This window comes from Canis lupus, chromosome 2 (genome assembly GCF_011100685.1).
Source record: "Canis lupus familiaris isolate Mischka breed German Shepherd chromosome 2, alternate assembly UU_Cfam_GSD_1.0, whole genome shotgun sequence".
Classification (NCBI taxonomy): Eukaryota; Metazoa; Chordata; class Mammalia; order Carnivora; family Canidae; genus Canis; species Canis lupus.
The window spans coordinates 13,693,535-13,718,381 of NC_049223.1; the positions used below are offsets into that span (position 1 = coordinate 13,693,535).

A 24,847-nucleotide genomic window follows, 5' to 3' on the forward strand; every position below is an offset into this window, starting at 1 on the left:
GGAAAAAAGTCTGCCATTCTTTCTAAAATGATTTTTTTTTGTCTTTCCATCTTTCTCCTCTCCAATAATTTGCATATTAGGCTGCTTGAAGTTGTCCTGTAGCTCACCAATCATTTCTTCTTTTCTTTTTTTTTATTATTCTCTGCTTCCTGAGTTTCATTTTGGAAAATCTCTAATTACTATGTCTTCAAGTTTGCTAACATTTTCTTTTGACATGGGTAATATGCTGTTAATCCTATCCAATGTATTTTCATTTTATATATTACAGTTTTCATCTCTGGAAATATCATGTGGGTCTTTTTTATATCTTTCCTATATATTTAACTTTTTGAACATATGAAATACAGTCATTACTTAATCAGTGTTAGAGCTTAATATTCATGACTGCTAATTCTAACGTGTGTCAGTTCAGAGTCAGTTTTGATTATTTTCTTTATTATGGCTCATGTTTTCCTGTTTCTTCATATGCTTGATAATTTTTAAATAGATGTCAGATATTATGAATTTTATTTTCTGGGTGATGGATATTTTTGCAGATCTGTTCTAAATGTACAGTTAAGACACTTGGAATTAGTTTGCTCTTTTCAGTCTTGCTTTACAATTTGTCATATGAAACCAAAAATGCTTGGTGTAGGGCTTGATTTTTTTTCCCTACTGAGGCAAGATCCTTCTTTGTCCTCTACTGGATGTCCAATGAACGAGGATTTGCTTCAATCTGGCTGGTAGGAGGAGGTGCTACTCCTGCCCCTCCGTGAGTGTTGAGCAGCGTGGATTTTCCCTTGACCTCACATAGTTTCTTCACTTGCATGTGCTGATCAGTACACATGCAAATACTTGATAGAGACCCTCTTCGTTGCTCTCTCTTTCTCTTTCTACAGTTCTGTCTTCTCCGTTACTCTGGGTGTCTCCACCAGGGTTCTCCCTTCCTACAAAATTGTCATACGGCTCATCTCATTTGTTTCCTGTCTCCCAAGAAAAGTCTTGTGATTTGATGTCCAATGTTTTGAAATATTATTTCACATATTTTGTCTATATTTTTTATTGATTCAGGCATGAGGACAAATCTGGTCTCTGTTTCTCCATCTTGGCTGTAGCAGAAGTCATGCCTGTTAATTTTGGCTAATTTTCTATTGAAAAACATTTAAAATTTTAAATAGATTCATCTGTCTTTACCTTAATGGTGTCTGTCTTTGGTGTCATGCTTGAAACACTTGTGTATTTGATGGCATATAAAATATTTACCTATATGTTTTTCAGTCTTTAACTGCCATATTTTTATATTCAAATATTTTTAATATATATTTTATTATAAACAATTTGGAAAATAGCTAAATTGGAAGTGAAAACACCTGAAATGCTTCAGCAAACACACTGCCAGCACACATCTTAACATATTTCCTGTCATGCATTTTGCAATACCTTTGTTTTTTAGATAGTTGTTACCCTAGAGTGTGTGTCATTTACCATGTTCATTTAATTTATTTTCCATCTTGCTGCATAATCTTTATAACTGTATCATAATGACTTAGTTATATTTCATCAAGTGAGTACACTGCAATTATACTACCTTTACCTCTATTGTTAAACATTTTCATTATTTCTTCTTAAATAGAGTATATGAAACATAATTATCTGGCAGGGCATTTTTAGGGAATCTTAATTTTGCTTTTTTCTTTTCTTTGCCACTCTGGGTAGAGATGCAGATATAGTCCCTCTCTCATTCTATCATCACTTCCCCCTCCAGGCCCATACCACTACACTCAGTAAAACCGTGTCTCTATAAAAATGAGAAGGAAATAAAAACATTTGTTTCCTAATAATAGTGCAGTCTATTTCTTATTACTCAGATAATTATAAATAGGAAAAATTTTTAAAGAGCCTGTAATATACATTTTCCATATGTATTAACAAGGCATTGAATTGTTTTCTAATTATTATTTGTGCTTGGTTCTTTTTAGAGAAGTTGCTATTCAAGTCAAATACATCATAATGCAGAATTCTTTATCAGTACCACCAAAAGATCAAGGTAAGATAAACCATGCTGAGGAAAATGGTAATGTGCATGTTATAAATAGTGGAAATTGACATATTCAGTGCCACTGTCCTCTGACCACAGGTAATTTATTTCCTGGAACTAAGAACAAAATTCTAATTATATCAGAAAGTTAATTTCCTTTGATAAATTACTGAAGTGTATATAAGGACATGTATCCTTGATAGAGAACTCCTCGAGAGCAGGGCCATCTCATCCCACACAAAACTCAGAGAATCCAGCCCATTCGCTGGCAGTTAGTTGGCACCAGTTGATGTGAAATGCAATTATCAAGTACTGGCTTTGGTGAAGCAGAACAACATGTTTTAGTGAAAGGACTATATATATATATATATATATATATATATATATATATATATATATATTCATACACATGCTGTAGAGATAGGGGATATTCACAATACATTTCTTTGACTTGTTTCTTCCCATTTTAAAAAGAAACATAAAAAAAGCCATTCTGCAGCCCCACGTGATTTATAAAGAAAATCATGTTTTTTTAACAGGAATTCCTGGAGGTTTTAGAAAAGTAATATATAGGTGGAAATAAAGTCTTTCTGAATACAGAATAATTAAATTTCCTTCACTGTCAAGGGCAAACTCTAACCCTTAGGAAGAATTCAAATCTTTCACCTACCCCTACATACTCTGTTCTACGCAGAAGTTTTGCTATGTATGTGAGGAAAATAATGTTTTAATGATGCCAAATTGGGCTTCCTTCACAGAAGATGTAACTTTTAATGAATGGAAGGAATTTGCTACAAAGAACCCATAACCAAAACAAAAGGCAGCATCGTAACTGGAGTCTATGTTTGACATTTAATTCTAGCACTGAATTGCATGTCTTAAGACACATCACTCGATCCATCTTTCTCATCTATAAATCTATAAAATGAACTTAGTAAGTACTACTTTATAGGTCATGTGGAGATGGAAGGAGATAATACATGTAAATCACCCAGCTCCTTCCTACTTGTGTATTAGGCACTATAAGATGACAGTGGGTATGCTCCTAATGGTTGTTTTTAATATCTGGGCTCCATCTGAGGAGGCTGATATAATGAGATGAGCATGGCTGCCTCCTGCTTCAGGTGCCTACTGGCCTGAAAAGGCCAAGCATGATCCAAGGGGATCCAAGGGGAAGAAACACAGAAGAGACTCTAGCTTAGTTTTGGTCTGGACATTTGGCCAAAGGAGAGTAAAAGTCCTTGAGACTCAGGCAAGATCCAGCCCTGGACACGAGGGCAAGAAAGGACATGGGATGAGAGAGAGGAGAGCAACACTAACTAGAAATAAAACTATGCATTTTCTATGAGTTGTCTTCTGGCATAGCCTTTGGAAGATTTCTGCAGTAGTAGGTAGCTGATCAAGGGTTTGGAAACTTAGTGTCCTACCTGGTATCACCTTCTTCATCTGAGTTAGAGGTATGACTGCTTAGAAGGAAGAGCAGTAAGGGATCCCTGGGTGGTGCAGCGGTTTGGCGCCTGCCTTTGGCCCAGGGCGCGATCCTGGAGACCCGGGATCGAATCCCACGTCAGGCTCCCGGTGCATGGAGCCTGCTTCTCTCTCTGCCTGTATCTCTGCCTCTCTCTGTGTGTGTGTGATTATCATAAATAAATAAATAATTTAAAAAAAAAAAAAAAGAAGGAAGAGCAGGAAAGCTGGCCTCCTTTCCTACATCTACTGCCAACCAGCTGTGGAACTTCAGACTACTTATTTTGTCTGTAAGCATTGATTTAGTAAAGCCAGGATTACTAGATATTCTTTTCCATCTCTAAAAGTTGGTAAATCTATGTAACTACGCAATGAGCTGCTTGGTTTCTGGCTGATAGAGGGAAGTCATTCATGTCATCTCTCACACCTTCTGCCTACTTTCTCATCAAGCCTTGTTTTGTTTTCAGGTCTACTTCTCCAGCTATTGCATAATCTTAGTTACCTCTGTGGGCTTGGTGGGAAAATAAGATGCCTTCAAGCCTAGCAAGGAGTTCAGTAGCTCTAGTAAATACTTCGTCAGTCTTTTCTGAGACCAAAGATGCTTAAGCCTCAAACCCAGAATTTAACAGAGAAAAAGATGACATAACTAAAAGCTCAATTAATCAAGTGCCTCCCGTCACTTTAACCACATCTTTAGATTTCTTTGTTGTACTTAATCCTCACGTAAGTTAGATACAATCTTTATTTGAAAGTTTCAGGGAGATTGGTTACTTTTACCAAGATCACCAGTCAGGGAAGTGACTGAGCTAAGATTTGAACCCAGATCTATCAATATCCAATACTCACTATTTGTCCCCTATGTCACACTATAAATCTATAAAGAATACTTCTGGTTCTATTTTTAGATTATTCCCCTTTTCCTTCTCTGATCAAACATTAATTTATATTTCTGTCATCAAATATAATCAGTTATGTGACATGTGAAGTGTGCTGGGCACATGTCACTTGTTAATTAAATGCTAAGTAATTTATTTAACACATCATTGATGGCTATCTATAAATTACAATACTTATAAATTTCAGACCTGTAAACACACATGCACATATATTTTACATATTACTGTATGAAATTCAGGTAAGATATTACCAGCAGAGTTGTGGGGCTTAAGAAAATCCAGCATACCACATACTGTCTCCTAATAAAATTTCTGTAGTGGAAGCAGATTTAATGATCACCTGTATGATAGTTAACCAGGAATCATGTCAGGATTCAAAGATCTGAGGAATCCAGAGATAAGTCAGACACAGCTGGTGCTTTCACAACATATAAAATCCTGTTAGAAGAGCAGACATTGTATGTAATTAACACATGACAAATGCTCTCTTTGAAGAGAGTATGATGTCCTTTGCGAACCTGGGTGAACCTGGACAGTTGGTTAGGTCAGAAGTTTTGAGGCTGATGTTTTGGCCAGGAAATACAGCAGAGGAGATGACATTTGTTCAGGACATTAACACCTGTAGAAAACAACCTAGTGGAATTTAGAGGTCAAGGGATATGAGTTTAATGCTGAGAAAGAACTGGAGGAAATTAATTATAAATTCTAATGCCTTTTATTTAAATGTTTTCTAATTTTTATAAAGAAATTTAATATCACCGTATCACTGTAATGATAATTTATAGTATATTGAAAGATTTCCATTGTAATTTAGTGTCATCATTATTTCTCTCTGCATTGAAGTATTACTTATAGCACCTCCAAAAGTTCGTTAGACTTGCTTCATTACCATTTTCTATCTTCTCATGCATTCAGGATTTGGGGATAGGACTTATGGTTTTCCCATAACTTTCTGTTCTTTTGATTGATATTTTCAAATGATAATAGAAATATAAGGGCAAGTATTTTGTGTTGGAAAATAGCAAATTGTAGCAAGTAATAAACCATGTTTTGAAGGGAAAAAAAAGGCATGAAAACCACAGGATAAGGCCAACTACAGTTGTTGTAGTTTCTACTTTAAATTTGTTGAAGGACAAACAGAACTACCACAGTGATTGAAAATGCCCATGAATCTGCTTACTTGCCAGATAAGGAAACACACAAATGAGTGGCTCTGCCAAATAGGTCTCTGACAGGGACAGTTTATGTTGTCCGTGTGCTAGATAGTTCACTGTGGTGATGCCAGCCAATGAAGGATTGAAGTTTGCATCTTGGAGAGGGCAGGATGAATTGTCGGTCTCCACGTAGTTGGTTAAAACACGTCCTGCTATCCACTAGGCAGGAAAGAGTCTTCATGTAAGCCCAGGGAGGGTCTGTTTTACTGGAGTCGTTGGAAATTCTTCATCCTCTACCAGCTTCACAGTTCAGCTTTGCCATTGATGAGGCAAGTGTGTCGCAGGTAGAAAGGTCTACTTCCATGAGTCTTCTAATGTTTTTTCTCAGCTCTGTCATATTTAGATTGTTCAAAGATAGTTTTAAAATTGTGAGCACTATTTTTAGTCAGTGAGAGTAATAATAAATGGGGGTGAGAACACAGCAGCTGCTTTGAGGCAAGAGGGTTTTTTAATGACCCCCTTTGGAACTACTGCAAGTAGCTGAATATGCACTGTCAACCCCGACTCACTTCCAAAACCTGGACAGTGTTTAACTGTGTGGTCATGGCCATTACTGTGTATCACGGGAATTCAGATTTGGATCTGGAAAAAAAAACTGGATTTTCTGATTTAATAAAATACTTTTAAAATAATTACAGTATGGCCTAAAAATATAAAGACTTAAAAATATATACTTACATACTGATGTAAACATTTTGATATTGGCAAATATAGCATGTTAGAACTCAGGGAACATTTGGGGAAAGTAGTGAAAATTCATTTTTTTTAAGTTTGGAAAAATAATCTTATTTTTAGGCTTCTAGTATCAGGTTCCTTATAAACTTCTTGATGATTTCTTGTATGTGTCTCTGGCAAGCTTTAAAGCAGTTCGGCATGTAGTGCCTTCTCATATATACATTAAATTTTGTTTAAAATGCTTTAGACTCAAACTTCAAAAAAACTCATATGACTTAGATACTGTGAAAACATTTTAATCTGTGCTTCTTGACGAAACACCCAGGTGGAGTTCCCAAGTCTGCATGTTCACTTAACAAATACTTATGGCTTTTGGAGAGGCCATGAGCAAAGCACAGGGGGAGAGAAGGAAACCCAAACTAAGCTCTCCTATTACAGCTCAGTTTCAGTAAAGATGTGCTGCCTATCAGAATGGTTCGCTTTTTATGAGAATTTAACCTAAAAATGGTGTATTATCCTATTATCTAACTACAGTTTGACTTTTCCCAACATGGTATTAAAGCTACTTCTTAAGCTCCTGTCCTGTTTTCTCTTCTCCTCCTCTTCCGTCTCTCTTTCTTCCCTCTCAGTCTGGGGAAAGAATATGAAACTAAAAGCTGAAGGGTTGAGCTCTATTTATCCTTCCACCCTTCTTTTTAGGCTCTGTGTCTTGGCTCAATCAGTGAGCCTCAGCCCCTTCATCTCTAAAATGGGGGTAATAATACTTGCTCTGGAAGAGCCAAATGAGGTAAGATACAGTCAATCCTCATCATTCACAATAGTCACATTCTCTAAAGTCACCACAAACACTAAATTAGATAATACAGAACCGTGGCTCCACAGCATTAGGTTCCTGTGAGCTTCTAGTCAAACACAACATTTTCATTAACTGTCAATATAGAATCTAGGGTTTTGTTTTCTTTTTTTAAGATTTTACTTATTTATTCATGAGAGACACAGAGAGAGAGGGGTAGAGACATAGGCAGGGGGAGAAGCAGGCTCACCTCAAGGAGCCCGATGTGGGACTTGATCCTGGGACTCCAGGATCACACCCTGGGCTGAAGGCAGGCGCCAAACTTCTGAGCCACCCAGGAATCCCCAGAATCTAGTTTTATGTGGAGTCCTTAACCTTGAACTCCCAGACACAACATTATATAACTCATGCCTAAACAGAGCTTATCTGACACATATATTTTTTCTACAGAGCACATCAGTGTTTTCACGCTTAGGAACACTGGATAGCACAGCAGCCCTATGCTTGAGGGATATTTTAAACAGTGAAATCGCCAACCAAAAAGGAAAAAAATAAGAAAAATGTGACACTACATAGAACACAAAAGTGACGATAGAAGAGCTGAAAGAAGGCAGAGCATCAACCACTGCTGAGAATGTGTACATGAGTTGACACAGGTTCTTTGCTTGTACGAGTCCACAGATGACCATGCAAGTGTCATCAGTATGGGATTTGGGGACTGCAAATAAATTTTAGCAAGCAGAAGGATTTGAATCTGTAAACAATGAGGATCAACTATATATAAATGTACCTTGTAAATTCTTTTAAAGCACAATGTGCATTTCAGAATAATTTGCAAAATAAGTTACTTTGGGTAACATTTAACTCAGATACAATAATTTTGTATAAAGTTGATATTATCAATGTTAAGCTCAGTTAAGTGCCTGCAGCTCAGTCATGACCTCAGGGTCCTGGGATCAAGCCCCATATCATCTCCCTGCTCAATGGGTTCTACTTCTCCTTCTCCCCCATCCCTCTCCACAACTTGTGCTCTCACACTCTCTCAAATAAACAAAATCTTAAAAAAAAAAAAAAAAAAACCTTTAAAGGGATGCTTGGGTGGGTCAGTGGTTGAGCTGCCTTTGGCTCAGGGTATGATCCTGGAGGCCTGGGATTGAGTCCCATATCAGGCTCTCTCTATGTATGGAGACTGCTTCTCCCTCTGCCTATGTCTCTGCTTCTTTCTCTCTTTGTGCCTCATGTATAAATAAATAAAATCTCAAAAGAAAAACCTTTAAAAATATAGTAATAAATACATTATTTGAAAAAGACTGCAAGTTCTTAGCTCAGTAAATCTATTACAAATTCCTTAGCTCTTCAGCACTCACATTTAATGCACAGTAGCTGGAGAACCACTATAATCTGACGCTTTGTGTTTAGTGGTTAACATGGCTTTGTGACCTCATAATTGGGAGAGGGAGGGAGAACATTCCCTATGTATTACCAAAATATTATGTTTCTAAATATGTGACATTCATATGGAAACATTTTTATCTTAACTAGTGGTGTAAATGCTGTTCTTGGGCTTTTGGTACCATTTTATTTCTCAGACCAAGTACAAATTGACATTTTCAACCTGGTTTTGGTTAACTTACTTAATGTTGGAAATTGGAACTTTCCAGTGTAATCACCTCTGCAAAATACCACTATGGATTATTAGTATGTTATGCTGTTGACAGAAGTACAAATGGAAAACACACACATACCTATAGGAATTTCCTCATAGAACAAAATGGAAATAACCTGAGTGGCCTAAAGTTTATCAGGTAGACCTAATATTGGAAGTTACTTTCCTATTTTGAGATAAAACACTAGAGTTTAAAATATTCTTATTGGTAAATTCAGATTATGAGTATTTTTGTTGTTTGAAATAACCATATTTCCACTGCTTAAAAAGCAGGCTACTAATCATAGTCTGCTTGGGCATGTATCAGTGTCAATGTGGCCATTTGGCAGCAGAGTCAGAAGCTCCAGTTAACCATGCAAATATATTTCATAGCATCACATTCCACTTTGTCAGAACCCCCCGCTGCCTTTATATTATTAACGTAAATGCAGGTGCAAATAGCATTTATGTTCTTTGATAGAAAGCAGTTGGAGACATTTCACTGAGGGACACAACACTTTCAGATTGTGTACATCTGTTCAAATAATGTATCCAGCCCCAGTGACATGAACACAAGGATGGAAACATCTGCCCCTGAGACCATTTGCCATATAGCAGGTGCTTACATCTTTATTTATGCAGATGGTTAGTATGATGAGTTGAGCTGGGATAAAAGCAAAGAAGTTTGACAGAGGTATTTAGTATGCTTTGCAAGCCAGAAATATAGGTTAGGTGTTTCATGTTTGTAAAAGTCTAATACTAATAAGAATAGAAATGCATAAGTCTTGTAAAGCTTTAATGAAATAAACATACTGTCCCTCTGTAGATTAATTGGCACCAAAATTATAAAGATATTTACAGAAATTCCAACATCCAACTTATGCTAGAAACAAAACTTAATTAGTTTTAATAAAATGATTTTGAATGCATTTTGTTACAAGTTCTTTAAAACAGTGTTTTATTTTTTAAAAGATTATATACTACCAAGAAAATCTTGTGATAACATTTCCTAAAACTAGGGGAAAATACAAATATCATTTTAAAAAAATTTTTTTATTGGAATTCAATTTGCCAGCATATTGCATAACACCCAGTGCTCATCCCACCAAGTGCCCCCCCTCAGTGCCCATCACCCAGTCACCCCAACCATCTGCCCACCTCCCCTTCCACTACCCCTTGTTCATTTCCCTGAGTTAGTTGTCTCTCATGTTTTGTCACCCTCACTGATGCAAAATACAAATATCATTAATTTAAATATAATTTATTAGCTATTCCATGAATATAAATTCAAACTAAGTAAAATAAATTTTTGCAGCATTACATCTTTATAAGATTTTTGTCTAGCATTTTATTATTTAATCTTCATTCTAACATTTCCAATTACTGATATTTTAGTTATAATTGATATTTTTATTAGGATAAATTACCTTTAAATGCCTTATTTTCAAAACTGTGTCCCATGGACCTGCCATATTATATTCTCACAGGAAACAATAGTGAAGGGAACAAAAACTTATCAACCAAAAGCAAGACATTTCCAGATTTTGTCTTATGTTCTCATTCACCCACAGAACAAAAAATCATAGAATCTCAAAAGAGCTGGGACATTAGATTTTATTTAGTTCAGCAGTTCTCAAACTTTTATAGTTTGGGGACCCCTTTATACTCGTAAAAATTTGAGGACTCTAGAGAACATGTTTATGTCCATTATATCCAGTGGCATTTATCACTTTTGAGATTATAAACTGAAAATATGTATGTACTTGTGAATTCATTTTAAAATAACAATAACAAGCTCATTACAGCTGAATATAAATAACCTATTTTATGTAATTAGAAACAATTAGAAGACTGGCATAGACTTTGGTTTTTTTCAAATGTGTTGAAAGTCTAGCTTCATTAAAAATGTTGGAGTCTTATATCTGGTCTTATATTCAGTATGTTGTGATATGTCATTTATGTTGAAGTGTTTGTAGAAGATCTAGTTTTACATTAGCTGGAAAGAGAGAGAGTATATTAATAGCCTTTTCAGATAATTATGCTTATTTTTCTTGATACAATGCCAAAATGTGTCCAATAACTGTAACGGACTTTAAATGAGTCAGGTAACTTCTTAAAGTTTAGTTGTGATGAGAAATTTGAAACTTAGGTCAAGATGCTTCTTATATTCTGCTACTTTTTGATCTGGCTTACATTTGAGTTAGTCTTTTAACCATCCATGTAACATCAGGTATGGGTTATTTTGGGGGGAGGGGGAAGTTCACTGAGTTTGTGGATCTTCTATACATCATTTTAGCCAGTATTTTAAAGATCCTCTTTGTTCATGTGACCAGTCCCACCCCAAAAATCATTAAGTATTTGGAAGTTTCAGATTTCCAGTGATGGATTCATGTTTTCCAAAATTCTAACTGCCCCTTTTAAGAGTACTTTTTTTTTTTTTTTTTTTATCACTGGCAGTGGTTACCATCAGTTTTTTTTTGTTTGTTTTTTTGTTTTTTTTTTTCTTGTAGTGACAAGCTTTGTTCATCCACTTTTGGGAAAATATCTGCCAAATACCCACGTTTGACCATGCTCTTTCAACATGTGTCTGTCAGATGTTCTTTCAAGTAAAAGTGGTATTCCATGACAAAAGGCACTAGATCAGCTTCACAACTCAGTGGCACACGTGCTTTCCCTCAGGTCATCCTTCAGTATGCAGCAGAAGGTTCTATGCTATGAACCATTTCATCACACAGAATTTTAAAATGGCATGTAAGGACCATGGTTTTTATAACACTAAAATTGTGTGCTGCTTCTGCTGTGTTGTACTGAGAGAGTGTGTTAAGAATATGGCTGTGTGGACAGTTTGCTGTCATTGCCTGAACTCAGGCTAAGGTGCCAGAGCACTTTGACCCAATGCTTCCTTTTGTCCCATCAGTGCAACATATGCAAAGGTCAACACACTGGAAAAGGCAAATGGCATCTTGTTATTAGTATGAGAGGAGGGTGTTGGGACCCTTCCCAGGGTTTGCAGACCACATTTTGAGTACTGATGCTCCACTCTCATCCATTCTTGTTAAAGGAAGCAGCTAAAGATCAATAAGGATTATTATCTTGCTCAGACTAGTTCCAGTAGCAAAAGGAAGAACCAAAGCCAGCCCTCTGCTCTCCTTCTTATATGTAATTTGTTTGCTTTTCCCTGAGGAACTCCTTCTCCCCCAACACCACCAAAAAAGGGAAAAGCCCCCAGATCCATAGGCCACAGCACTGATGTTTGATCAAGCTTATTAAAGGGGCAGGGCTTTCCACAGGAGGAATTCAGAAATTCTTTCAACATTTTTAGACTTTTTTGCTCCCAGTGTTCCTGTGACTTCCATTTCAAAAGCCGGTGGTATGGGATTAGAAAATCTATATTATTTCTACACTATAAAAGACGTTTGTAATGATTTTTTTCTTCATTTTTGCACATCATAAAAAAGTACTTTAAGTCAGTACTTAGATGTGTCATTAAATATATTGTGTAATTGTTGCTTTTAAAAGGTTACTTTGGGTGTGAGCCTGATTTTCCCACTGGAAACTGTAAAAGAAGGCCACCTTTGCAAGAGCCTAGCTTTTAGTGCCCAGGATACTGTGAAGGGAATCACTCTGTGTATTAACTGCCCCTCCAGCATCCATGCTATGGATTCCTATTAGAAAAAGAAAGCTCACTCTCTCTCCTGATAGTTACACTGTGATTGGAAAAGGGTAGTCAAAAAGATCTTTATTTTCTCAACATAGAGATGGATTATGTGGCACTCATTAGCCACTGGGGGAGACTGACATATGACTAGATAAATTGCAAAACATCTTAATAAGTAATAAGTTCAGTGTGTTGGAATATCAGGGGAACAGCTTTGGTGCTAGACAGACCTGGGTTCAAATCTAATTCTCACCAGCCTTGTGCCCTTACAGGAAATATTCAGTTTCCGTGTCCATAGACTGGAGATGTTAATATTAAGAGTTGGTGGAGGATTAAATAAGATATAATAGATTAAGCACCCAATCTGACTCCTGAAAGTAGGACATTTTAGTATTCCACAATGGAATTTAAGGGGGTAGGGGACTGAGGGATGAATACAAGTTGATGAGTAGAGACAGGGACCATATATACTAACTACTATTAAATTTTCTCAAGAAAAGAAAGGAGGTAGGAAAGTAGCTTGAAGAGGAGATAAAGCCCAAATACTCTTTATTGGTGTTTTTGGTTTTATATTTTTGTGTTCAACAAAAGCAAAGGAGAAAGCAAGACAGTATGGTTGAGAGTTAATAGTTCACTCATTAGTGAATAACATATTGTGTGATGGCTGTGTACCAGAATCTGGGGACTGAGGTCCTGGAAGTGAATAAAATGAGCTCCTGCTTGCTTGGAGATAGATAATATTATACCATTATAATGAAGGACAGTTAAAGCAGAGAAAGAAACAGCAGGTGATCATATGGGGCTGAACAGGTACTTCTAGATAGGATGGTCAAGGAAGGCTGGGAGCTCACTGATGGTAAAGGACCTCTGAGGCAGCATGAGGGGCCTGGAGAGAAGCATGGGGTGCAGAATAGGGTTGGAAATACTCCCATTTCCTTATTCTAAACTGCACATTTTTTCACATTTTACTGTCTTGGGACTTGAGGTAGATGAGTTGTATATTTAGAGTAACAGTGATTCTCCCTCCTTTTCCCTCACTTTTGAATAGGGAAGTTTATTTGTGTTGTCTAATTACATATAAGAATTTAGAAAAAAGGAGAAGGAACAGTACATGAGTTCCTACTTGATGACTTCTCTTTTGTGCACAAGGTCCTAGTTGCTCTAGGCTGCTATAGAAAAGTCTCATAGAATAAGTGGCTTATAAACTGTCACAATTCTGGAGGCTGAAAGTACAAGATCAGAGTCCCAGCTTCATCAGATTCTGGTGACAGCTGTTGGGGAGGAAAAATTTTTTCTCTACCCTTTTTGGTTCTTTGGCTGACCTAATAATCATATTAACAGAGGACAAGAGAAAAACAAATTTAATTATGTATGAATGGAGGCCCCACAAAGACAATGAAATCAAGGATAAGTTGGGCAATTGATATTTATAGGCCATCCTGAGCTAAGAAAGGAGTAGGGGCCTGAGGCTTCAAAGGGGAGGAAGGTAATTCATAGGATGATAAGAAGAGCAGGTGTTTGGTAATTAGATGTTTGCCCTGCTATATACAGATAAGGCATTTAGATCAAAGTTATCTCTGGTAATATATCTCTCTCTGATCCAGGCCCCCTAGCAAAATTCTTTTAGGTAGTTAGGAAGAGGTAAAAGTTTTTCTTGAGTCTTCTGGGTCTTGATTGCCTTCAGTTCAAAATAAGCCACATACCAAGGATGCCTAGGTAGCACAATCAGTTAAGTATCTGAATCTTGGTTTCAGTTCAGGTCATGATCTTTGGGTCCTAGGATTGAGCCCCACATTGGGCTGTATGCTCAGCACAGAGTCTACTTGAGATTCTCTCTCCCTCTCCCACTGCCCCCACCACCACTCATGCTCTCTCTCGCACTCTCTCTCTCTCTCTCTCTCTCAAATGAATAAATCTTTAAGAAATAATAATCCATATGCCAAAGTAGGACATTTTGGGGTCATGTATTCTGCTCCCCTTCAGAATCCTCTTCTGGGTTGCAAACCAACATCTTTTCATTGTATCTTCACATGGCAGAAAGAAAGCAAGAGAGTTCTGGGGTCTCATTTATGAAGACATCAATCCTATTCATAAAGGTTCTTCACTCATGACCTAATTCTCTCCCATTGGCCCCATCTTTGAATATCATTATACCAGGGCATTAGGATTTCAACATATGAATTTTGGGGTAACACAAACATTACATCCATTGCAAGGTCAATGCCAAAAATCATTGGTGAGAGAGAGAGACAAAGATAAATTGGGGGTGGAGGAGAAAGAGAGTGCCTCAGAAAAGCAATGAGAGAAACCTGAGTGAGGCCCAATGAGAAACTGAGGAGAGTCTCTTAGGGATAAAAAGAGATTGTGGAATAGGTCTGCAGTTCGACACTAGATACTTTAAATTTGTAATGTCTATTGTTCACAGTGGTTGGAGTTCTCAGCACTAGGCAGCAGGCAGTGGGAGTGGAGAGCAGTGTAGGACCAGGTAAGATAGATGCTGTAGGAAGACAGCAGTGGGGTGAACCCACCATATGCTGGCAGTGTGCATGGATGGTCAGCCATTAGGCCAGCTCCAGAACCAGGGGTCATCTAACCTAAGTACACACACATACAAATGTGCAGAACCTTGAGAAAAAAAAGAATGCAAGTGGACTGCATAATCACTGTATCTCTTCAGGAATGATGGAGAGTTAACTCTTACATGTTTCTAACATGTAGATGAGAGTACATGTTCCTTCAACCAGACTTTGTCATTGCCATCCAAATAACAATAAAGGTGTTGATGGAGGAGAAGCCAAGCAGAATTCAAAAGGAAAGGATTCCAAAGTGGTCCTACAGCTTTCCAACTCTGAGGATTCTGTACTAGCTTGTGTTGGCATCTGATTACCTTAGCTGCATCTCAGAATCTGTATTTGCTAGTTAACTCATATGCAACCAATCTGGTCAGTTCCACAAAGATAATCATCGCGCATGCAGTTAACTTAGTATCAGTGGGTGCCTGGTGCTTCCTTTTCTCTTTATTTTCTTCATTGTGTCAGTATCACAGGTAGTCTCTCTATATTAATCAAGGTGTATCCTGATTAAGAAATAATTAACAGCCAGGACGTACTAAGCAGGAGTTTTAGGGAATAATAATCTACATGACAAAGGTATGCACAGTCCTGTGCATTTGCACTTACAAATCATGAACTATTTGATATAAGAGCTGAGGTACAGAAAAACTTGCAGCAAAAAGGGTTATAAATCACTGTGAGTTGAAAATAAATTAGAAGTAAAAACAAAACATCTGTAAAACTATACTGTAAAGTCATGGAACAATTACTTCATTTTTAAAAATGCAGTTTGTGTACTCCTTAAAATTGCCCATTCTATAAAGTAAACCTACTTTTGAAATCACAGTATAAAAATATCTTTGTGATTCCAGTCCCTTGCTTTTAACCCTATTGTGATCTTCACCACGTTGATTTCATAGTCATGGTATTTTGACCAAAGGCAAACCTTCTATATGTGTCCTCATTTCATTGTTCCCACTGACTGCACATTCTCATGTTGAAAGCTTATCTTTCTGTTTATCTCACTAAGGAAAAGGTTTTCTTCACCAACTGTCATCTTGTTACTCATCCCAGATACTTAACTCTTCCAACTGATATTAAAGTAGAAGATTAAAGAGAAGGGACCCATTTTTTTAATTTCTTGGTGGAAGAATTCTTGTCACAAGGCATTCATGCAGCCTACTAAAGCTCTTTTGCCAGAGACGTTTCCTTGCTTACTCATTGTGTTGAAAAACCACTGCCTCAGAAAATGTCAGAATCTTCTGGAAAGATGATATGCACAGATATTTGCTATGAGTGCTAAGACATCAAACAAAGTGATATGCTGCTTTTTTACCTGCATGAAGTTCAGTTATCAAGGTCTTCTGAATTTCAACCATGTGACCCCACTGCATCTTAATAATTCTAGTAATATTAACTGAAGAATGGGAGAGTGGGATTAATAAAGCATTTTAAAAGTTTCTATTTGTCTTGCTTTGTGTCCTCCATAGATCATTAGCTTTTCGTTAAATTTTCATGCTACTCAGTCATTCTTAGATTGGGGTAAAGATACAAAACTGAGTTTTGTAATAATGAATAAAATCTTGCCCATGTTATAATTTTTTTGGCCAAAAAGATTAATAACTTTATCTTTCTAAATGTATTAAAAATTTAAAGATTTCATATAGTTTTCAACTGCTTTTCATCAGAAGCACTTGAAATAAAAAATTCCTCCCAGAAATAAGGACTGATAGAAGAACTGATAATTAAAATGAAGGAGAAATTCATTGAAATTGGGATTAGTAAAATATATTTTAATGATAAAGCTTTTAAAATTTTCTTTTCATTTGGGACATGAATTATGTGGCCCAAAAAAAGAATAATTACTTGAACTTATAACAAACCACGTTGTATTAATTTTCCTTTTATTGCCATTAACATTTTAGGTAATTTGCATTTAGATTCTTCCATAAAGAATGCTTGTTTCCTCTTGCTTCCTTCTAATTTATTCAATTTCATGGGCTCCTCTTTCGGTACCCACCTTTTCTTTTCCAAACTCAACCTGTCTTAAATGTTTTTCTTAATGAGTTCCTCACAAAAATACTGAAATCTACAAGAAAGTGTGTGTTTTTTTTTTTTTTAAGAAAGTGCTTTCAGAATCGTGGTTGACCTGTTCCTATCCTCTGTGAGAGTCCACATATTTTTCCTCCTGAACTGAAAAATCAGATGGCTATTGCTCTCATGGTGCTGCAGAACTGTGGCCAGCATCCCTGGTTCTGCTCTAGGTCTCTTTCTTCCCAGGGCCACTGAGACCTTGGCTCACCCCCTCCCCCTGTACAGGCCTGCCTAGGGTGGAGAACAACAACAATTAGCCTCAATACTCAATATAAACAAAAGCAGGGAAGAGTGTCCCCATAAAACAGCTCTTTAAAATGCGCATATGTTAACTCCTATTCACAATAATTGTTCATCTGATTAGCACTTTGTCAACTGGGATGTAAAACTTGGGGGTAGGGAGGTAGAGGGGGTGATCAGATAGATGAGATGAGGGGAAGGTCAAGCTGCCATGATAGGTGGCTGCAGAGCGGCAAGAAAGAAAAACTACTTTACAGTTTTATTGGGACCATTATTCACAAATAATAGCCATTTCTTCCCTCTTTTCTTCATTTACCTTTCAGAAAAGAAACATTAGTTTAAGATTCAGGACTATTTCCATATGATTAGCAATTCAAGATTTGTGCACTTTTTTCCTTCCCACCAAAAACAACCGTCAGGAACTGAATACTTTTTGTCAAGAGAAAGTGAAAAGCTAATGTCTGCTGAGCATCTCACTGTGATAGGCACTATCCTGGCACCTTCGTGGGTACTTTTTTCATTGAGTCCTGACAGTGACCTTTGCACAAGGTATTCTTATCCCCATTTCATGAAGGACAGTTTGGCTCAGAGTGTGACATTCCCAAGCTACGAGACAGAGCCACAAGCTGAAACCACATCTGTTTGAACCCAAACCCTATGTTTTTACTGGAGACTATGATAGTGGCCATAACCATGCATAATAGCTCAGTCAGCGTGGACAAGTAGAAAGAGCCCTTGGAATCAACTGGGCCAAGGTTTGAGTTCCAGCAGCATTACTTTGCCAGCTTTGAAATCTTTAACTATAAAAAGTACCTAATAATAGTTTCTCTTTAAGACTAGCTATTTGAGAGAGAGCCTGTGTGCTAGCACGTACAAGCGGTGGAAAGGGCAGAGGGAGAGAATTTCCAAGCAGACTCTTGCTGAGAGCACAGAGCCTGATGTGCTCTATCTTATGACCCAGGCGATCAGGACCTGGGCTAAAATCAAGAATTGGATGCTTAGGGATGCCTAGGTGGCTCAATGGTTGAGCATCTGCCTTTGGCTCAGGGCATGATCTTGGGGTCCAGGATCAAGTCCCTGGTCGGGCTCCTTGCAAGGAGCCTGCTTCTCCCTCTGCCTACATCCCTGCCTCCCTCTGTGTGTCTCTCATGAATAAATAAATAAAATCTTAAAAAAAAAAAAAAAAGAATCAGATACTTAACCCACTGCACCACCTAGGCACCCCTCTCAGAAATTTCAAACTCAGGTTTTTGTGGCCATTCAATGACATGGTGCATGTAAAGTATTTGACGTGTGCTAGGACGTAAAGAAACTCTGATGCTCAGAAAGCAGGAATCCTCTTCCTTCCTAAGAGAGGCAACAAGTCACTGTTTGGCAGGACAGCTCTCAGCTGCCTGTGGTGCGGGGAGGGTGGCCGACTCTCACTGGCAGTGTGACAGGAAGGAAGGAGAAGGCGTTAGCTGAGACCATGGCTCTGCAGAGCAGGGAAGTGTGCAAGCGGAAGGGACCAGACTGGACTCTGATATAAGACACTCAATTAGGGAAGTGCCTCTTTCCTTTGTGTATCAGATTGCCTAAAATTTGGGTCCTAGATGCACTGATTCTCGGAGGTCTTAGTGCTACAGATAAGGGGACTAGAGATGATGTTTGGCATCCCGAGTCCTTAGACTTGTGCCTGTCACCAGCACATTTTGCAGTGCACTCTGCAGTCAGTGCAGAGGAAATTCCTGTTAACTGTGGCTGCAGAGACTGAGCGGTATCTTGGGGAGCGAGTAGGCAAGGGCTCAGTGTGTTCATAGGTTTTTCAACAAAATTAAGTTGAGCTCCTTCGCGTCATGAGATTATTTCTTTTATCTTGTACATCTCCAAGATTTTACCATATTTGTTTTAACCAGAGACCATCTTGGAAAACAGTTTGAATCCCAACTGGAATTTATTATTTGAAAGCCAAGTGAGAGGGAGAATAGGGATGCCAGCAAATAAAATTTAAAATAGGGTTTTTCAGTTTAATAAAATTAAGACCTAAACAGCATCTGAAAATTCTGGCCCTTTGTGGCGAAGACTTTGGCAGCACTTTGGTTCAGAGCCTAGGTCCAGGGAGCCCATTTCAAGAGCAGGGACTCTCGTCTCTCTGCCCATTCACTATTCCATGCTCAGCAGAAGGCCCCAGAGTCAAAGGGGTGATGGAACTGTGCCCAAACCATCGAAGGGACGGGCAGGAACAACTTTACTCAGGAGCAGCAGAGCAGACCCTGGTTCTCACTGTGGAAACCAAGGAGGCACTTGATGATTGCAGTCATCTATAGAATGGCCAGCCCTTGTAATTTTCTCTTACTCAGTATTTTCTAGACCTTGTTGTGAGACTGTGTGATCAAGCTGGCTGCCATACTGGCACTTTAGCACCATCAAGCCCACCGTCTTCTCCCTGCTGTCCCTCCCTGCAACCAACACCCATCATACCAGTTGTCTGATGATGTTGGAAGAGGAGGAGGATACACATTGTCCTTTGTCCAGACAGTTATGATCTGGCAACCTTATTGGACTTGTTGGAGTCCTATGGATAGTAAACGCAAACTCAACTTTTAAAAAAATCTGCTTTAATCTTCAAATGAATATTAATTTTTCGTGAATTCTCTCTAATGAGTGGGCTTTCAGAAAGTCTCATTTAATGATAATTGAAGTTTTGGGATATGACAAGTCGTTTCTATTTTGAGTTTCCTTTTTCCCCCTCTTCTTAAAATTCAGAGATAACATTATACCTTGTAGTTAATTGCGGCAACCTTGTATATAATTTAGTCCCTTGGAGGGGAGAATGAAGGAGAGGAAGGTCTTTAGTTCAAATCGGAATGGGACAGATCTGCAAGGTGTGGACTTTGGCACGTAAATTAATTTCCTCGTCTCATTTGTCTTAACCTGTGAAAAGGGAACAAAAATAGTTATTTGCAAAGTTTGTGTGAGGGTTCAATGAAAAGACCTAGCACAGATTCCAACTCATAATAAGGACTCCGTACCTCCGTTCTTCTTTAATCCATAGTTACATCCATTTTTCACCAACTGTAAATGCCACTTTGCAAAAGTTATTTTTAATACACTTAACATAGAAAAAAAAAACAGCCCATATTTAAAATCCTAATATTAAGTTTCACATTGTATAATTGCACAACATTAATTTTACTGAGTGAGCCTTTTATGTTTTCAGTTAATAAAGTCCATGTTTAGTGCCCGAGAGCCCTGTGAGTCTCTTTAACTGTGTTATGGGAAATTTTGCAGGATTTCCAGAAATTATGAATGTCACTGGAAGTTTCTACCTCTCATTATTTAGTGCACAGTTCCTTGAGATCTACAATTCAGTAGGTGACAGGGGAGGGTTTTTAGATCACGCCATCTGGGGAGGCCTTGTAAATGCATATGGAGCAAACCACTGTCGTAATTGCATTGCCAAGAAAGGCTTCCTGCAGTCACACCGTCCTAGTAGTTTAGAGTTTTAAAAAGTTAACAGCATTTTCACCTTCCTCTAAGGACTCCTGTTGTTCAAACTACTTTAAAAAAATTGTAGTCATTCTAGCATAACTGACCTTTATTGCAAATTGCGTCGTTCTGTCCTAAAGAGCCCAGTGTTTGCGGGACTCTCATTGTCCTTGGGAAGTAATGAGCTCTAGTACTTCTCAGTGTTTAACTTTGGGGGGTAGTTATGCACGGCCTGTCAGATTATTCGATTACTTCCCTCATCGTTAGCAATTCTTGTCCTTAAATAGGCAACAAGGAAAAGAGAAAACCAAAGACACTCTGTGTGTAATCTAGACATGCTCATTTATGCAGAGGCACACACATACCCACCACAACTAACCCCAAAGGTACCCGTTTTAAAAACAGATTCAAAAGGGAAATTTAATTTTCCTTGCATTCATTCAGCGGATATTTGTGAGCACCTCCTGTGTGCCAGGCAGAGGGAGTATTCAGTGGGAAATAAGCATGTGTCCCATGCTTCATGGGAAACATGCCCCCAACCCAAAGGCCACCACCAGTGCCAGTTTCTTTTGCTTCCCTTCAGAGATATACTGTGCATAGAAGGAATATATTTGTGTGTGTACCTCACTATTTTTTTGTAATCCAAGTGATAGCACACTATCCATCTCACATCTTGGAGAATATTCCAGATTGGTCTAGCTCATCCTTCTTTCTTACTGTTGCATAGCATTACACTGGATGGTTGGATGGTTATTTTATGATGTCCCTGTTGCTGGACATATTGAAGTAATTCCTAGGGGATGTTTTTCTTCTATTTTAGGGCCTTGTGTCTTTCTCCTCTGCTTTTACATTTCTTCTAGTGCATCACCCCATTCTGTGTCGTTCCATCAATAATGATTCTGGGAAAAGGGACACATCACCACCTTCATAGACACCCTCACCCTTGTCTGTACTTCCTGACTGATCCAAGCCAGCATGACAAGGTTACATTTATCCAAGGTTACATTTACCCACAGATTTCTTGTGATCGCCTTATAATTGTTGATCTTGAAGACAACAGATCAACTTTCCTACTCCAGGATCCACTGCTTTGAATTACAGCAAACTTGACAGTTGACTCCATTTGGCAGGCATCACCCCTGTCACCTAGGACTCTGGTTGCAGCTGCCCTGGCTGCTCACTGTCCAATGTTCTCCTGTGCTGAAGCAGCCAGGTACCCCAAGGGGCTCCCTTTGCTCCTGGATCAGAGGCGGCCTCCTTTTCCTTTGAATGGCATTACTCTTGCAGTGTGATTTTATTTCCACCATAACATAGAAACTTTTGAAGATCAATCAAAGCACAGTAACTTTAAATGCATCATAATTAGATCTCTCCCTTTTGGATGGCTCTATAAAGTGTATCTTGTTTCATTTCTGGAAACCTTAACTGTCAGAAGGTTGCTTTCTCACACTTGGTCATAAAAACATAGGAAGCCCCTTCCCAACTTAAATCTTTAGAGATTTTGAAGTGACCTTGACCACTGGTTGTTGCTTCAGCTGTACTTTCTGGTTTCTATTATTTCTGCTCTTCTTCATGTTGACATCACCTTTCTGTGCCTCTGAGGTTCAGTTTTTCCATTTCTAGTTGTTTCTTCTCTCTTCAACCCCTGCTTTCCCCCTCTGTGGATATCTGGTTTTTGTTTGTTTGTTTGTTTGTTTGTTTTTTAAAGCAGTTTCTTCTTCAGCACTGGCTTGTTGCTTTGACTGTGTTATCTTGTACCTGAGCAGCATAATTTACTGTTCTCTCTTATTCCCCCAGATGGTTAGTCAGCAGGTCTCACCAATCCCCTTTATATTAAAGGGTTTTATCATGATGCTAACCCAGTTTCTTATACTGGCAGTGAAATTAAATTGAAAAATATATATGATTTTCTAGAGATAGAGCTTTTCCTTTTTTAATTTTGAAATTTTGGAAAAGTTAACATTTGCTTTTGAACTGTGGCCCCCTGAGTGTCCAGTGGTTGAGCATATGCCTTCAGCTCAGATCATGATCCTGGAGTCCTGGGATTGAGTCATGCATTAGGCTCCTTGCAAGAAGCCTGCTTCTCCCTCCTATGTCTCTGTCTCTCTCTGTGTGTCTCTCATGAATAAATAAATAAAATCTTTCAAAAAAAATTAACTGAGGCCCCCTTTCTTCCTTTTTTTAAGACAATTTTCTAAACTCTATCTGTAAATTCTTTATTTTAGCCATTTATCACTTAATTGCCACTTACAGATTCAACAAATAATTATAACATTTCTGCCACATGCCCAACACTGTCCTGGGCCCTGGAGACTAGACAAGCTCTGCCCTCCAGAAATCCACTTTAGTGAGAGAGACAGTGGCCCATGATATAATCCAGGAGATGGAGCCAATGTGCTAGAAAATGACAACAGGAAAGCAGGTGGGGAGTTCAATTTTAATTAACGGGATTAGAGATGAGCTCCCCAGGAAGAAGCCATTTGACCAGACTCAAGGAAACACAGTAGCAAGCGCTGGGGATTTACCTGGAGGGAGAAAGGCATCCTGGCAGTGAGCACAGTGTGAAAGCGAAGGAAGTGGGTGTGTGACACCCGGAAGGAACAGCAAAAAGTCCCCCATGCTGGAGGGGAGCAAACAGAGGAAGTTGGTCAGAGAGATTCCCAGGAGCCCATGGCGGGAGGCCTTTCATACCATCTCAAAGACTTTGGCTCTGGCTCTGAGATGAAGAGCCATTGGACAGTTTTGAGCAAGTGAGTGAGGGGATATGTCTTGTTCTGTGAGGCACTATTGTCACATATTATTTCAGGGAGATTTATGACTGATTAAGAAAGCAGCCTTTCTTCTAGTTATTTTGTGTTTAGTCAGAGTACGAAATAGTTCTAAAGGACCTTGAGTTTTCTCTCCTCTTCCTTCCTCATTGTTGTGTAAATGCCCAAGACCATTATTATTATTAATATCATTTAATAAGCCTGGTCTTTCAGCAACCAAGAGCTGTCAGTAACATTAAGCTTTTTATAAACTCAATCCTGGGGGTGCCTGGGTGGTTCAGTCAGTTAAACATCTACCTTCAGCTCAGGTCATGATCCCAGGGTCCTGGGAAGGAGCCCCGCATCAGGCTCCCTCCTCAGCAGGGAGTCTGCTTCTCTTTCTCCCTCTGCTGCTCCCCCTGGTTGTGCATGCACACACGGGTGCGCGCGCGCTCTCTCTCTCTCTCTCTCTTAAATAAATAAATAAATAAATAAATAAATAAATAAATAAATAAATAAATAAATATCTTTTTAAAAATCAATCCTGATTTAATATATTTCTTTACAACTTATTTCAGTACTTCTTCCACAAGGATGAGAAGATAAGGCTGAAAATGAAAGACATTTGAATTCAAAAGCCACAAATACAGAACCAGAAAATAAATCACAGTATGGTAGGAAGGAGAAGCGAATATGGCAGACTTATTTAGGAGACTGTCAAGAGGTGATTGGCCTATTTACCCACAAACTTCATGGAAACCAAGCTAAAAAGGATACCAACAGATTACACAATTATCCTGACCTGAGTTTTTCCAGACCATAGTGCTTGTCTTTTCCCATCTTACTCTAATGCAAACTGCCATGTGATATAGGTTTTTAACATGCTTCTTCCTCCCCCAAAAAGTGATTACTTTCTAAAAGTTAGTCAGGGGCACGTGGCTGGCTCAGTGGTTGTGTGTCTGCCTTTGGCTCGGGTCATGATCCTGGGTCCTGAGACTGAGTCCCTCGCAGGGACCCTGCTTCTCCCTCTGCCTATGTCTCTGCCTCTCTCTGTGTGTGTCTCATGAATAAATAAATAAAATCTTTTAAAAAAATTTTAAAAATAGAACAAGTTGGTCAGTATGCATTTCACCATTATTCCTACTATGCGGCTTATTTATGTGAGGAGTGTCATTTTTGCCAAAAGAAATAACTTCCCACTAAAATTGTTAGTTTTGGTAATTGTAGACATTAAAATCAAGGCTGATTTTTAAAAATGTTTTAATTCTGTTTCAGTAGACTGAAACAGATTGCCAGCTTCCGGAGGCAGAAATTGTGTCTGTTGTTCACCCTTGTGTCCTTGGTACCCCCTGAACATCCCTTCAGGTCTTCATCCACAACT

The 24,847-nt window shown here is 38.4% G+C and overlaps 1 protein-coding gene across 16 annotated transcripts in view; it reads left to right on the forward strand.

The window, feature by feature from the left end:
• ZNF438 (zinc finger protein 438) overlaps positions 1-24,847 on the forward strand; it is a 402,501-nt gene that overhangs the window by 371,967 nt on the left and 5,687 nt on the right. For 15 of the 16 annotated variants that reach the window (XM_038529901.1, XM_038529900.1, XM_038529903.1 and 12 more), the window contains one exon: positions 1,959-2,026. The exons of the other annotated variant lie outside the window; for it this stretch is intronic. In XM_038529901.1, the coding sequence (XP_038385829.1) occupies positions 1,990-2,026 (37 nt within the window). In that variant the 5' untranslated portion in view covers positions 1,959-1,989. The remainder of the gene's footprint in view (positions 1-1,958; positions 2,027-24,847) is intronic. 16 annotated transcript variants of the gene reach the window in all.